Genomic DNA, 15,723 nt, shown 5'->3' with positions numbered 1-15,723 from the left:
GTAAGAGCTAGTAACTCTTCAGAGACATCAACAGAGAATGAGAGAGAGAGAGTGAAGGAGAGAGTGAAGGAGAGTGAGAATAAGCAGACCAATCAGAGGCTTTGTCTCAACAGCTGTTCTGCTGAAGACACTTTGACCACTGAGACAGATTTCATTCATGGTATTTGGGATGGACGATAGCAGTGGGACAGATTCCCTTCCAGTTCACATCATAGTCCTGATTACAGAGAGCAGAGCTGGTTGTGTGAGAGTTACAGACCGATTACCTTCAGTGGTAGATGGGTCACATGAGGCGTCCATGTTTGTTAGCTCTGGTTCTGTTAGCGGCTGGTTGGATACAGAGATTTCAGAGAAAGAAACAGAGAGATGACTTCTTCCATACTGATGGTGAATGGTGAATGGTGAATGGTGAATGGTGAATGGACTTGTACTTGTGCAGCACCTTTCTAGTCCTCCGACCGCTCAAAGTGCTTTTACACTACATGCCACCCATTCATACACTGATGACATGCAAGCTGCCACCTGCCCGTCAGGACCAGCTCATCATTCACACAGCGTAGCTCAGCCTTCAGGAGCATTTTGGGCTTAAATGCCTTGCTCAAGGACACGTTGACATGGTTGAACCCCTGATCTTCTGATTGTGACGTTACTTCCATTTTGCATAAACATGATGTCGAACAGAATAATGTTGTTAAAACAAAATAGAAATTCAGTCTGATTATCAGACTAATTTATAAGTTGTATAAGTATCATAATAAGTCCAACATTTAAAGGTATGTTTGGTCTTAAAGTCCCTTCATTTGGAAGTGGAATGAAACTACTAAGTAGTACTCTAGTACTCCAACAACAGGCGCTGACAATCGTCGTCAAGCCTCATCTATTCACTGACATCTTCACATTCAACAGACAGAATCATCAGAGAGCAGTAACAGAGCAACAACTAACAGCAATGCAGCTCAGAGTGTGTGTCGAGGTGTGGGTGGAGGGGTATTAGTCACCAAACCTGGCACAGAGTTTCTCTCTCGGTAAGTGGGTCACTCCATCTGGATCAGAATATGGAAAAGCCATAACACAATGTTTTCTACCAAATTGTTTACAACAGAAAAGCTAACCTGATTCTAGCCAGTGTGAAGTCAGTACCATGAAAAACGGTCAAACTCAGCTGATCAGTTGGTTGGATCATTTGTTACTCTTCTAGATTTGCTCTAAATCAACTTTACTACCAACCAAAAGACATGATTATATCCCTCAAATGTTCTAAATGTTTAACTCCACATGAATTCTTCATTAAATACACACAAGAGTTAGTCTAGTTAAAGTTTCTGAAGGGTGTATTCATGGACTGTATTATTGATTAAGAGTGTTTTAAGTTAGTTGTTTGTTAAATGTGCTTTTGTGCAGACACAAGGAAAACCTGATGATGAGGGAGAGTCTATTGAAGCTGGGCAGCAGTTCATTATCAAAGGTATGTTAATGTCAGGGACGTGCGGTCAGGGGAGGTAAATATAATATAAAATAAATATTAATATTTCTCTACTGATCTGTGTTATAAATGTAATTTCTATATGATTCCAACCATTTCAAGCATTTTTATAATCAAAATCTCTGAATGATCTCATGTCCTGTTCAAACAGAGGAGACTAATCTCATTATTTGTAACATTTCAATTATTTTTCTCTTTTCCTTCAGAAACCAGATTCCAAAAAAAAAGCTGCAAAATCATTCTCAAAATGGAACGTATGATTTAATGGTCACGTCTTATTTACACAACTCTGCTATGAAACGAGAGTGAAGGAAATATGAAACTCTTTAGCTGACGTGTTTGATTGTTCAGTCATATTTCTGTTGTTGTAGGAAATATTAATACCAACAATCAGTCAGGACACAGATTCACTATTGTTTTAATCTGCTGTTGAGTTGATATTAACTTCCCACTTCCTGATTTTACTCTATTTGTTAAAAAGCAAAAACAATAATCAGATTTCACAGATGTCTTAAATTGAACATTTTCTTCAGTCCTGATTCCTGAAAGATCCACAGAAAGTAAGAAAGAAGCAGCTTCAAAGTTTAAAACGTTAATAACAGACAAGGATAACTAAGAAAATGAAACAATCACTGGATGTTTACCAACCACAGCTGAGCTTAACAGACATGTGAAAGGTTACAGTAAGTTTTTATTGTTTAAGTCATAGTCCTTCAGCTGAGTTAACACACAGTTTGGAATTGTAGTTAATACAAGTTAACAAGATTACAGTAATCAGATTACAAAACAAACTTCAGCATCAGATATTTTGAGCATTCACTGGATTTGGAACATTGTGTCTTTGACACTCTTCTCACTCTTCTTTATTGAAAGTTATGACAAGAGAATTGTAATAACAGTCCTGTAACTAAAAGTAATCTCATTACTTGACTCTGTGTTTTCACATCAAGAACTTATTGTGATTCAAGCATTTTGATAACCTTTAAAGATCATAAAGACCAACTTCACACAGTAAAAAAAACGTTGTAACTGGTAATTTACACAATGTTTTTAATATAAATGAAATTAATATCAGTGATGGAAAATAATGTCCACTGTTTCCAGTACAGTATTCTTTTACTGTAATAAATAATGAATATTGTGATGACATCAGTAAAAAGAAAATGTGTTGAATCTTTTAACAACCTCTTCAAGATAATTGTGTCACAATCTCTTCTTAATTAATAGATAAATTCAAAGTCAAAATTCAAATTGTCCAAATTTTAACTTTGCCCATCTCTGGGATTTGTCCCGCCTTCATTCTCCTCTCTCTATTCTAAGCTCCGCCCCCTCCGACTGTGGTTTACAGGGCACCATAAATCCTGTTAAATGTCCAACCCTCAGCCTCAGCACGTGTTTTTGAAATGTCCTACTGGTGTCCCGTCTTCTCAGCAGCCGGAGTCCTCACTGCCGGTGCCTCGTTGTTCTCCGGACTTGGCGGTGGCTGAGGCAACAGCTATCTGGCAGCCATTGGTGACGTGACTCATGACCTTCTGTTTGAGCTGCGTGACCTGCTCCCGTAGCATGGCGGCGGTAGAGGACAAGTCCGAGTTCTGGTTCTTCAGAACCTTCACCTTCTCCTCCAGCCGCGAGATACGCTCCAGCTTTCGCTTACGGCACTTGGACGCGGCGATACGGTTGCGTAGCTTCTTGCGTTCTGCTTTGATTCGGTCCTGTGTCTCCAGGTCGATCGGGGAGAGGGAGGGTGGGGACGTGGGGTCGACCTGCAGGTGAAGCGCCTCGGGGACGGTCTGAGGGGCGTCCGGGCCTCGGGGGTGGGGTTGAGGGGCTCCACCGCCGCCTTGGCCTGAGCCACTACCGTATGCCATCTGCCCTCCAGGGTACGGCATGTGGCCCGGGTTGTAGCTGCTAAGATTGGTGTAGATGGGCATGTCTCCTCCGGACATCAGGGTCCTGTGGTAGGATGCCTGCAGGGAGACGGTGGAGGGCGAGGACGGTGACATGTGGCCGCCTCCCACCAGCTGGTTCTGCTTGTGAAGGTCGGCGAGTGCTTTGACAAAGCCATCAGCAAATCCTTCTTGCTCGTTGGTGGCCTGGTTGCGGTAGATGAAGGGATTGCTAGAGTTGGACACGGGGCTGGTGGTCACCAGGCCCTGGTTGGACTGGATGATTAGGTGCTCCAGGTCGGGGGACGCCAGCTTCAGCAAGTTCATGTCCGCTGAGGGCACCACTGATGTCATTAAAGAGCTATTGCCAGTGAGCCCCACATTGTGGTGGTTCCCGACTCTCCCTCCTGCTGCTCCACTGGGGAAGGGATGACTGCCCACCATTGACATGGCCTTCTTACTCATCAGTATCTTGCTTCCGGGGTAACGGTCATATTCTGTGGTCTGGCTGAAGCCAGGGACGGCGGGGGAGTCATCGTGGTAGAAAGGAGTCTCCATCTTGGCGGTCATTGATGAAGAAGAGTCTCAAAGGAAATTTTCATAATCAGATTAACCTAAATATCAGAGGGGATTGAAAGGTTCCACTGACCTCGGCGGCTGGAGGACGTAGGCAAGACGAAGAGAAGAAGAGAAGAAGAGAAGAAGAGAAGAAGAGAAGAAGAGAAGAAGAGAAGGCCAGCGCCTGAGGAAGAACAAACATGTCCATCAGAGGGAGAGGACTGAACGATCACTGAGGTGTAAACTGGGAGGTGGTGCTGACACCTTTAATGCTACTGATGAATGTGTGTGTGTGTGTGTGTGTGTGTGTGTGTGTGTGTGTGTGTGTGTGTGTGTGTGTGTGTGTGTGTGTGTGTTATTTACGGAGATGAGATTGAAGTCAAATATCCAGCTCTGATTGGACGATAAAGCTCTACTGTATAATACAGTTAGTTCCACTGTTATCTCCATCTCAATCAGCTCATCAGGGGATGAAGGCTGTGAGATGTTTGAAAGTGGACCTTGAGTACTACTGTCCATACAGTCAGGGACGAACTGTCCTCCTCAATGTTGAGTTAAACGGTTGATATTTCCACCATTTACCCCTAAAGTTCCAATTAAATGTTCTAATGAGCCTCCGTCATGGTTCCACAATAATCCGTGTCAGGGAACGTTCACTGAGGACTACTTTTAGAAAACAAACTTTTGTACAAGTGCACACCTCTTGGGCAATTTGAGGTTCAGTGGTTTGCTCAAGGGCACGTTGACACGTGGACAGGAGAGGACCTATTCAACCACCTAAACTACAGCACTACTTTAATGATGAGACACAGGATATCTGCTACTTGACTGATACAAAAACCTTTGTTATCATCATTATTACATCATAAGTAGTAGTAATAGTAGCATGAATGCTTTCATCGTCAAGTATCCAGTTCATTGTATATTATAATCAATATTCAGTGATGGAAAGTACTTAATACATTTACTTAAAGCCCTTTCAATATTCAATATGAAATATATTATAAGGTGGCGGGTTGGGTATTATTGTAAACAAATAATTGTTATTATACATGCTGTAATTCTCACTGAACCACAATATGTGAATCCAAACATGTTAAAACATGTTAAAATGTGCAGCTTTTACATCCGTGTTTTCTAGCTGTTTGCTGTGGTTTGATTACGTTTGATTGACAGTGGTCAAACGATTCCTCATGATAGTATCATAATAAGGGGATTTTGTATTAAAAAGACTCGGGGAGATATCCAATTCATTTCTCTAACTCGTGGAATGTTACCCAAAATCAGAACTGTGGATCTTGTCCGCCATCACTTTTACTGAAATTGCAATAAGAAGGAATCTCTCTGTGGTCAAGACGGACAGGACACACACTACAGTGTTTATGTATTTAAATGTACATGTGTGTGTGTGTGTGTGTGTGTGTGTGTGTGTGTGTGTGTCAGGATTGTTTTGAGACAGATTTGAAAAAAAAGAGTGAACCTGACCTTTAACCTGAGACACTACATTACATCACAACGCAGGCATCAAGTAACAAGAGTGACCATGAGATTCATAACAATCTGAGTCACCTTGCACATTCACAACAATGGCTTATCACTCATATTTAGGAGATAATGAGGGATATTTCACTGTGTAAGCAGTCATAAACCACGATGAAGTCAGTCTGATAATCACCAGTTCCATTCAGGTGATCAGCTGAACTAACCTGAACTAACCTGAACTAACCTGAACTAACCTGAACTAACCTGAACTAACCAGCTGGTCTGTTTCTGTCAAAGCTCAGTGAGTGTTTTAAACTCTGACACTACCTGCTGCCCTCAAGCTGAACACACCAGCTAAAAAACAAACTTTCAAAGATGTTTTCATATTTCCATAAAGATTCTTATTGTAAAAATATCTTGCAATATCATAATTTTATTTTTAGGCCATAATATCCACCAGTCAGTGCTCTCTGGTGGGCAAACTGTGTAATGGCAACGCTGTTTCTAACTTACCTCCAACATTTAATAATAATCATAATAATAATGATGCATTTTATTTGTAACGCACTTTTCATTCATAGAATCAGAATGCTAACATTTCTTCTACTTATCAGCCAACACACACTTCTGACACAATACAATAATATACAATAATCTAATATCAGGCAACATATGGTCCGGTCATATACACCGGTCTAATCCCAAGATATTTCTGTTTCCCACTGCTTCATACTTATAATTCATAACCCATTAAAGGGATTTGTACTTTTTTTACTACATTTATTTGAAAGTCTGAGTTACTTTGCAAATAAATAATTTACATACAAAACACAGTATCAGTTCATACAATATGATGAATTGTTATGAATTGTGTCAGACAGCTACAAAATAAAATGCCCGCTTGATCTAATGACGGTAATAAGAATCAATAGTTCATATTTAGTAGATTCAGAATCAGACAGGAACATTCACTGATAACCTCTCGGTGATGAAGCTGTTACAGTTTCATCTACTCTCTGATCTGTCACTCACGTTATGTTCCCCGTAGAGCCGTTAACTTCACACCGGGAGAAACCAGCGCATCATCTAACGAACCAAAACAGCGGAGACGTAATAAATATACCTGAGCGATGCAAACAACAATAATGTTTGTGAAGGTTATACTCACAGAGAGAAGCAGAGAGAAGCAGAGAGAAGCAGAGAGAAGCAGAGAGCTGCTGAACCATCCGAGAACAGACACTCAGTGCGCTCTCTCTCTCTCTCTCTCTCTCTCTCTCTCTCTGTCTCTCTCTCTCTCTCTCTCTCTCTCTCTCTCTCTCTCTCTCTCTCTCTCTCTCTCTCTCTGTCTCTGTCTCTGTCTCTCTCACTCTCTCTCTCTCTCTCTCTCTCTCTCTCTCTCTCTCTCTCTCTCTCTCTCTCTCTCTCTCTCTGTCTCTCTCTCTCTCTCTCTCTCTCTCTCTCTCTCTGTGACGGTAATAATAATAATACTAATAATAATAATCTTTGATGATTGTACTTTAAAAAGTTATGCATCCAACCTTTTAAAAGCACCATTTCTCACAGCTTGGAGTGGCCATAGAGAGACAATAGATATAATTTGTGGTCTCAAATGATTGAATTTTTTACATTTCCATTAATGTGTTCGTTTAGTTTCATTCTCTCGTTGGAGGACCACCCTGCTCCACCACACTGCGGTCAGGAAACAGACACTTACATCTTAGTGCGCCTATATGCTGAAATCACGGTAAACGCATTCAAACGAGCGAAGGACTATGCAAAGTTAGCGGAAAGATTAACGTGAGACAATATCCGGTTTTTCTTCGGCTGAACATCCGGTTTTCAAAATAGATGCCAACAAATGTATATACATATTGCATATATGGAAATAAGATTAAATTAATTATATTCACTTTAAGTATAAAACATGTTACCTGCATCTCATCTTCTGAAACGCTCCCGGTGGAATCAAATATGTGCCTTACCTATGTGTGTGTAAAGAATGCTGATATGAAATATGGAAAACAACCAGCAGTTATCCAACACCTCTGGATCCAGAGTGGGATTCTTAAGAAAAGGTTTAATTACAGCTGCTTTGAAGGACTGTGGTGCATGTCCTGTTAGTAAAGACTGTAGAAGACAAACATCATCATCATCATGCTGGAAACAACACAGCTGGTTTTATAACAGAAATAAGAGCGTCAGTAGTTCCTAGAAAGAAGTATGACGGCGTCAGGAAACTTGGAAACATTACTACTGAGGTTCACAGGAATACTGAGCTCAGCAGAGCTGTGACTCTGTTCAGCCTGAACAGAACGCTTCTTCTCTGTTATTATCTATCTATGACACATTCTTCATTACACTGCTAGGTTTCAGTAAGACACAATAAATCAATATGATTATCTGATATTAAATAATTTACTAATACAGCTTTAGATGACACAGATCTGATATGTAAGAGTCCACATGTAATGATCCTATTGTGTTGCACTGTTGCGTTGGTGTTAACTCGGATTAGGTTATTTTGTTTTAACACCTCGACTGTTGACTGTTGATTTAATTCATGTAGTGGCCGTGGGGCAGACACAGGGTTTTGGGGCAGACACAGGGTTTTTGGGCAGACACAGGGTTTTGGGGCAGACACAGGGTTTTGGGGCAGACAGGGTTTTGGGGCAGACAGGGTTTTGGGGCAGACACAGGGTTTTGGGTAACTGCTCTAATGGAAGACGGACACGCTGCTTCCTGGTCTGAACTCTGGGTTGTCATGGATTAGGTCCACTAAGAAACTGGGTCAGATTTGTAGACATGAGATCCGCTCAATCCAAAGTGGGATGAATGCCGTCACTCCGAAGCAGACCAGTGGAGTTCCCCGAAAAAAACACCCACCAAGTGTGACGTAGAAGAGATGAGCAAAGAACAGACCAATGCCTTGTCCTACAGATGAGCTTTGTGTTCTCAGTGAGGACATGTTTGTCTTACGTAAAGCAATGTGAGAAATAATCATAACAATGTAGAGAATTCATCATCCTGTCTTCATGAAGGCATGCCAGACTGAGGTCCTGGAAGTAGAATCAAAGCCTTGGGAGTGCATGTTAGGCATGTCTGATCCGGCACACTATGACTCATAATTACCAGAAAACAGCTTCTCCATTTCCTGCAATAATTCCACAAGGATTTCACAATCATTATGAGCTCAAACAGCAAATGGATTTCTTAAGTAGTATCAGTGGCTACTGGTGAAGGGAGCGTTGCTTCAGGGAGTAACTTGACTCTGACTGTTTGTATTTCATTCTTTGCCCTTATAGCCTCCTGACTATATCATCTCTGTGTAACAACCAGGCAGACTTCCACATGTAAGTATTTTTATTCACCTTTATGAAAATGCCTCAGGAATATGCTCCTTAATGTACATGTTGTTTTGACACTGAACAGCTGATCCTTGTTTCCACAGGTACTATTAGCGGATAGTTTTGATGATGATGATCACATTATTATTGCTCTCACTGTTCTTCAAGAGCACACAAGAACAAGGTGAGTGTGGCATCCTTCAATGTTAACAACCTGCAGCTATAAAGACTAGCAGATGTTATTTACAACTGATTCTACACTATAAGTGCATAAGAATGTTACCTTATTCCATGTCAATTCATAATGCATATGACATTGTATTGTGTAGAAGACAATAGTCTTCATACTGGTTTAGATTTACTCTAGATTATAAGTGAATATGCAGCCTATTTACTGTAATAATAAGTACATGTTGGGTTCTAACAGCGCTTATTTAAAATGTTTTTATGAAATGATACAGTATATTTAAGACTACATGCAGTGTTGGCATTGGTGGAGCTTAAACTATGAAAATATACACACAGATCAGGGCCAAAGACAGAAATCCATGTTTTGGGGGTCCAAAGGAGGACACAATGTTTTCAAGATCAGGCTCTACTACATTATATTATTATAGCAGATGCATGTGTTTTTTCTTACTGAATATAAGACAAATTTAATTTAATTTGTCTCATAAATGATGCGTCATGCAGCCACACAAAAGTCTAGTCTCAAGTGTTAAAAACATTTACATTTTCTATTTGTTTTGTATTTGTCAACGATTATAATGTTTCCTTTGTAGAAGTTACTGAATACTTGATGCATTATATTAATGATGTATAACATGTCTTCATATCTGTCTGCTGTAAAGATGTACAATGATCATTATTATAGATGCCTTGCATTGTGGACCTGTGTTGAAAACCTCAGAACTTCCAGAGGTCTATCCAAAGGACAGAAGGTTCCAGGTCGGCAGCAATGTGACCTTCTGCTGCGTTGTGCCTGAGAGGGACAGTTTTAAACATATGTCTCTGACTGGGTACAGTCATGAAAAGATGAACTCTATCCCGATCGGCAATCAGACGTACGCTTTGACCGTCCACCTGAACCAGGCATCAGAAGACAGTTGCACGATTGTTAAATGTAGAACAAACACCAGTGAAAATGGGGCTTGTGTTTACATCGGCTGTGAGTATGACTTGAATTGTGCTGAATATGGTGATTTGTAAATACATCCTCTATAATACCGGCTGTTCTACTCAGACCCCCCTGATGTAAGCGACCTTCAGTGTGAAACCCAAGATCTGGAACTGGTCATATGTCACTGGAGAGTAGGACGAGACACAGACCTACAAACATTCTACCAGCTGCTGGGAAGTCAAAACCAACCGGATGGAGCCACAAGGTGGAGCACGGATCAAACGAGGCTGTAGGCTTTGACTCTCACAAACTACTCAACGTTTTAAAGAGCACTACTTCCATTAAACACACATTGTCAAACTCATAATGGACAGTTCGACCAAAGATTCAGGTGTTCTGCGCCTCTGGATAGTTTTCATTTTCAAACTTGTAGAGTTCAGACCCTGGACCTGCTATCAATGTTCAGATCTAGATATCAGACAACATGTAAGCTTGTGGGCTACAAGGATCCGACCACTGTCCTGTCAGGTTACATGTGTCAGTCACATGATCCGAGAAAGAGTTTGATGACTGACTAAAAACATAGTTTGTCAACATATTGGACACTTGAATTTTATATCCGAGTCAGTTAACTAGAGAACCAGGAACAATTATAAAGTGCACAACATGAGATAACCTTCTGGAAATGTTAAAGAGGGGAAATCAGATGCTCCACAACCAGGATAAGCAGCTAATAGATGGAAAAAGGTGTCCAGTTTTAAACTTTGACCTTTCATTGATCCCACATGTGAGGTTCTGGGTGCCTGCATGTTGTAGGAAAGCATTACGCATTTTATTTGTCTAGAAAGTGAGACTCTCCTTTGAATGTCAGTTCATGTATAGGTCCAAAGAGTCCAAAGGGTCCAAAGGGGCGATGCTTTCAAAAAGTGCGAGTAGATGTTGGATGTAGAAACTGGACGTTGACAGCGAAAAATACGTTTGGGGAAGTGGAGCTTTCAGACACTGCAGACCTGACTAAAAGAGGTAAACCTGAATAACACAGATGTTGTCTGGTAGAATGGTTATTGTATTCTTTGGTGATTGACGTCTCTTCTTAATCATTACATGTAACTGATTGGTGTTTGTCTTTGGTTTCAGTCCACATGTTCCCTCCACAACGAGTGACAGTTTCTACCTTGAAAGCCAGGACTGTCGGTCTGGAGTGGGAGTGGTCGGTGCTGCGGTACAATAGTCTCAACATAACATGTCAAATACACACGAGCAATGGTGGAAATACCACAGTGAGTTGACAGAAGACAAGGATTACATCAGCAAGGTTGTCAAATGATCATTTTATATCATCGTGACCAAAATGATCTCGTGATCGGATATTATCGTATTGATCAAATATGCTGAAAATGTAAAAGAATAGGGACACAGTTATTATTATTATGAGTATCATTCGTATTTGTAGCATTATTGCTTGTAGCAGATTTTATTAATATGTTTATTTATGATTAATAACTTCATTATTAATCATAAACCCATACATTAGTATAAAAAGAATGATTAAGCATAAATAAAGGTTAAACATCCTGTAAACATTTGGATTTGGCTGGTAAAATATATACTCAAATTCAGATTTCTAAGACCTCCTGTTTCTAAAGCATCTAAAGGTGAACTGGCCTTCTTTGTATAATTACTATCTGTGACAGTCAAGTCATAAAGTGTGTGTTCAGAAGATGGCTTCTCTGTTTTCACCATGCACTTGCTGAAGTACAGCAGGCTTGCAGTACACTGGCAGTAATCAAACATGGTTTGAATGAAATGAAAATGATAAATGATATAATAAGCATCATGAATGTTACCGTGGTTTGTTGTGAAACTCTCCTCGTAACAATGCTAACATCATCATTTGTGTCCATGTTGTTTATCCCAGATTGAAAACTTTGGAATTGGTCTGAAGTTTGCAGTGTTGAAGGACTTGATACCGGGTTGGACATATAGTGTGACGCTACGATGTGGGACAACGCAACATTTCTGGAAATGGAGTGACTGGAGCACAAGTGTCAACTTCCACACAGAGGGTGACGGTAAGTAATGAAGTAAAAACGTTCAAACGTGTAACAACCCATAGTTTATACGTCTATGTGTCTCACAGTTCCAGATGCTCTTGATGTGTGGACGCAGATGAAGGACAACCAAACTATAATCACCTGGAAAGTAAGTCAGATGAGTGAGAACCACGTCACACATGACAAGCAACGCTTCATGAAGGCGTTGTCACTTTGAATTATTAATGACTTCATTTGTGGGTAGCTAATCATTCACTAATCCTTAAGAGATCAGTTATACGCCGTTAATAACAAGACATTTTGGGTTGCCAGGTTGGGAAAAGTCAGTCCATCTCTCTGCTTACCCTCCTCCAGCTTGTCCTTTTAGCTCCTTAGTTCATTCAGTGGACAACTGTAATCTGACTGTCTGACCTCTGACCTTGTGGTAAAGCACTTAAATCCATCTATCAACAACCTATTGATATTTACAGTTAAAGACTTAACAGATTGTCATAGTAAAGCTTGCCATTGGCCGTCTATGTCTCCTCCCTTCTGCGATCTGCGCTGTGAGGGTCTCTGCATCACGGGTCTAGCTCCTCTACACCTTTCTGATTGGTTTATTACAGAAATGCAAACGAGCCAGAGAGTGTTTTCTCCCGTAGCAGCAGGATAAGGTGTAGAGCCAGACTCCTCTGTGGCGCTGACACAGCAGCGTGGAGATATCTGACAAAGCGTGACTACCTCCCTGCAGATCCCATTGGCCAACCAGAGTCATGGACGCATCATAAACTATGAAGTGAGCTGGACAACGACCACAGAGAGAGGACGACAGAATAGAACCGAAGTGTCTCTCAACGACCACAGTGCTGCTCTCAGTCTGGACTCCTCTGAAGAGCATATCATCACAGTTACAGCAAGGAACGAGAACGGCAGCTCGTCCCCATCGACCATCACCATCCCCAGCCTCAGTCCAGGTATGAAGGTCATACAAGCTACAGTTAGGGAACACTTCAGTTTAACCCTCAAGCAATGATTTGAGGGCAGCACACAGAATGAGACACCTTCTAAAGCTGACTCTTATATATATATATATATATATATATATATATATTATCTATTTTATATATATATATATATTATCTATCTCTGCCTTTCATTGTACAACTACAATAAAACAACCATGTAACCTTTATGCTTTTACAGGATTGGTTTTAAGATATTATCTACTCGGCGACAGTAATTGCCAATTAATTCCAGCTGTATGTTTGTGTCACAGCTAACTTTCAAAGTGTTTCCCTTTCAGACATCAGTAGAGTGAACACTTCTTGGATCGTTGGCAGCGGCGGTGGCTTCACCCTCTCCTGGTCTGCCAGTCCCACAGCCAGCTGTGGCTACATAGTGGACTGGTGTCCTACCTTAGGCCAGTGCGTTGTGGAATGGAAGAGAGTTCCTCCCAATGACACTAAAGCCAGTATATTTTCAAGTAAGTGTTCTCCGTACAACGTAGTATTACACTTCCGTGTTACAAAACCTCATTCCTGCTACTTCTTCACCCCAGAGAACTTCAGATCTGGAGTGAGATACTCACTGTCAGTACATGCCTGCACCCAGGCAGCTCCAGTGCTGCTGGAGAGGAGAGAGGGCTACGTCAGCGAGCAACGTGAGACTCCTCTGTGGAGCGTTTGCTTTAAATGTGTCAGCACCGTCAAATAGAACGTTGTCCAACTGTGTTCCACCATGTTTGCTCTGTCAGGTATACAAGACGGCCTGTTTAAGTTGAAGAAGAAACAGCAGGGTTCAGATTATGAGGTTTCCTGGGACCGTATATCTCTACGAGAGCAGCCTGCTTTCATCCACGGCTATGTCCTGTACTGTTCAGACAACAACGGAGTCATCAATGTCAGCACAGGTGTGTCTGCATACAACTACATTATAGTGTAGAACACACCATTACTGAGTGTTTGTGTACTGCTTGTATAGTAAAGGTTAAATATGGGGACCTTAAGTAAAGTGTGACCTTCATATCTACACATACAGAGTTTCTGAGCCAGAGATATTGTTATTAGTAATAACAATATCTCTCTCCTGGTTCAGACGATCCTGAAGCCACCAGCCTGACGGCGAGAAACCTTAGATTCAGTTCCTACACGTTCACAGTGAAGGCACAGACAGCAGTGGGAGAATGCGGTGCTGCATTCATCACTGTTACCTTGAATCCACCAAGTAGGTTGCTTCTTTCCCTTTTCAGATCACTAGTTCCTCTTGTGTACAAAGTGATTTTGTTCAGTAGAACTACCGTGGATTAGTTACCTGATTGACTACTGTTCCTTGTCTGAGCTGTCTGTCTTAACTCACCAGCTGATTACCTGATCAAGGTCGTCTTCATCTCCCTGGCCTTTGTTTTTGCTCTCCTTTCCTTCATCACTACCCTTTGCTACAGACACTGGACATGGTAAGCATGTGAACCCATTCATTTTATGTGCAATGTTTTCTGGTTCCATTTGAATTCCTGCATGGTGTTGCCGTGACTGTGTGATTTATTTCCATGCATTCTTACATCCAACAGCATCAAACAGAGGGTCTATCCTCCAATCCCAAAGCCAGTGCTGATGGCACAGGTAGGTCCTCACAGCCACGTCCAAAGGGACACTCCTCTAACTTCACTTCAGAGGCTCTGCAGGGAGCGCTCTAACGTCAGAGGAAACAACACTGGTGACCTCATAGTGACCGATACGTTAGCGCCATCTCTAGTGGGGCTTGATGTGGGCATTTAAAAGGCAGCGACGGTCTTCTGATGGATGCTGTGGAGTGGCATTATGGGAAGAGAGGAATCCAGTGTCTTTGGACCTTGACCAATACTAGACACTTAAAGTCTGGATTAAGTTGGTCTTTATCAAGACCAGTCTTTGGAATAGACTTCAGATTGGCAGCACCAACCAAACTTCAGCCAAGTCTTAAGTTCATGATGCACGTTCATGTGAAAGGCTCCTTTCTAGCAGTGCATCTTGCTTGGATAAACTGTCAACAGTCTCCCACTGTCCTGCTAATGTGTAGCTTATCATCATTTATTATTTGCAAAAATGTTATTCTAGAGGATCAGAGAAAAAGAAAGAAAATGATAGATATGAATATTGATAGAGCTGTAACAGACAGTTAAAGCAGTCACAGGATCATAATGCAGGGGTTCCAGTGGTGCATTCATTATATAGATTATTGAAAACTGAATCTAACTGAAAAACTACCGATCAGGCTAAAATCTCTTCTTTGTGTATGTCAGGCTAGATCTGCTTCAAATATATATTCAAACCAGCAGTGTTATTTCTGCCTGTGCTCAAGAGCCATAACTATACCATAAGCACTTATCATATTCTATAAGAGAGAAGCCAACACGACTTTAAAATAAACTATGACGGTAGCGTGGCTGTAGACTCTTAGTTTTTCCTGATTGTGTCTCTTTTGAAACCCCCAACTTTATGGACGTACAACACTACTGTAATTTAAATCTTTAAATGAATGTGTGTTTCTTTCAAGGGTGAAGATAGATGTCTTTCTCTTCACATGGACCAGTGCCACCACAGTGAAGCAGATATCATGGATGTTCTGGAGCTGCATTATGGTGCAGAAGCACCAATTAACAAACATGCCAGCCAGGAGAAGAAGCCATTTGTTTTTGCTCAACCTCCAAAGGGTTTCCTCACCAAGTCTCTGATGAAGGTCACCCCACCACGCCTCACTTTACCCACTACAGCCACCCTCTCTCAGTCAGGGTTACACTCTTCTGCATTAAGACGTGTATTTCCTAACATGTCATACAACC

General features: G+C 41.3%; 2 protein-coding genes across 3 annotated transcripts in view; one reads left to right on the top strand and one right to left on the bottom strand.

Moving 5' to 3' along the window:
* Nucleotides 1-1,856: 1,856 nt before the first annotated feature.
* On the bottom strand, nt 1,857-6,647 carry june (JunE proto-oncogene, AP-1 transcription factor subunit). Of its 2 annotated transcripts, none has more exons than XM_068705479.1 (2): nt 6,578-6,647; nt 1,857-4,111 (listed from the first exon to the last, which is right to left on the bottom strand). In XM_068705479.1, exon 2 carries the CDS (start codon nt 3,937-3,939, stop codon nt 2,911-2,913), a length of 1,029 nt encoding a protein of 342 aa, XP_068561580.1. In that variant the 5' UTR covers nt 3,940-4,111; nt 6,578-6,647; the 3' UTR covers nt 1,857-2,910. The 2 variants fall into 2 exon arrangements, with proteins under 2 accessions (XP_068561580.1, XP_068561581.1); XM_068705480.1 differs by having other exon boundaries at nt 1,857-4,026; nt 6,578-6,645.
* Nucleotides 6,648-10,814: 4,167 nt separating this feature from the next.
* LOC137868603 (oncostatin-M-specific receptor subunit beta-like) overlaps nt 10,815-15,723 on the top strand; it is a 5,910-nt gene continuing 1,001 nt past the window's right edge. Inside the window, exons 1-12 of the mRNA XM_068705478.1 lie at nt 10,815-10,896; nt 11,011-11,153; nt 11,792-11,945; nt 12,014-12,075; nt 12,658-12,880; nt 13,210-13,389; nt 13,465-13,566; nt 13,660-13,815; nt 14,001-14,129; nt 14,265-14,358; nt 14,473-14,524; nt 15,438-15,723. The exon at nt 15,438-15,723 is cut by the window's right edge and continues 1,001 nt beyond it. Of these exons, the coding sequence (XP_068561579.1) occupies nt 11,016-11,153; nt 11,792-11,945; nt 12,014-12,075; nt 12,658-12,880; nt 13,210-13,389; nt 13,465-13,566; nt 13,660-13,815; nt 14,001-14,129; nt 14,265-14,358; nt 14,473-14,524; nt 15,438-15,723 (1,576 nt within the window). The 5' untranslated portion in view covers nt 10,815-10,896; nt 11,011-11,015. The remainder of the gene's footprint in view (nt 10,897-11,010; nt 11,154-11,791; nt 11,946-12,013; nt 12,076-12,657; nt 12,881-13,209; nt 13,390-13,464; nt 13,567-13,659; nt 13,816-14,000; nt 14,130-14,264; nt 14,359-14,472; nt 14,525-15,437) is intronic.

Source organism: Cebidichthys violaceus, unplaced genomic scaffold, assembly GCF_023349555.1.
Source record: "Cebidichthys violaceus isolate CVI_PGR_0920_01 unplaced genomic scaffold, fCebVio1.0.p SCAF_12, whole genome shotgun sequence".
Classification (NCBI taxonomy): domain Eukaryota; kingdom Metazoa; phylum Chordata; class Actinopteri; order Perciformes; family Stichaeidae; genus Cebidichthys; species Cebidichthys violaceus.
This window is presented reverse-complemented; position numbering and strand designations above follow the sequence as displayed.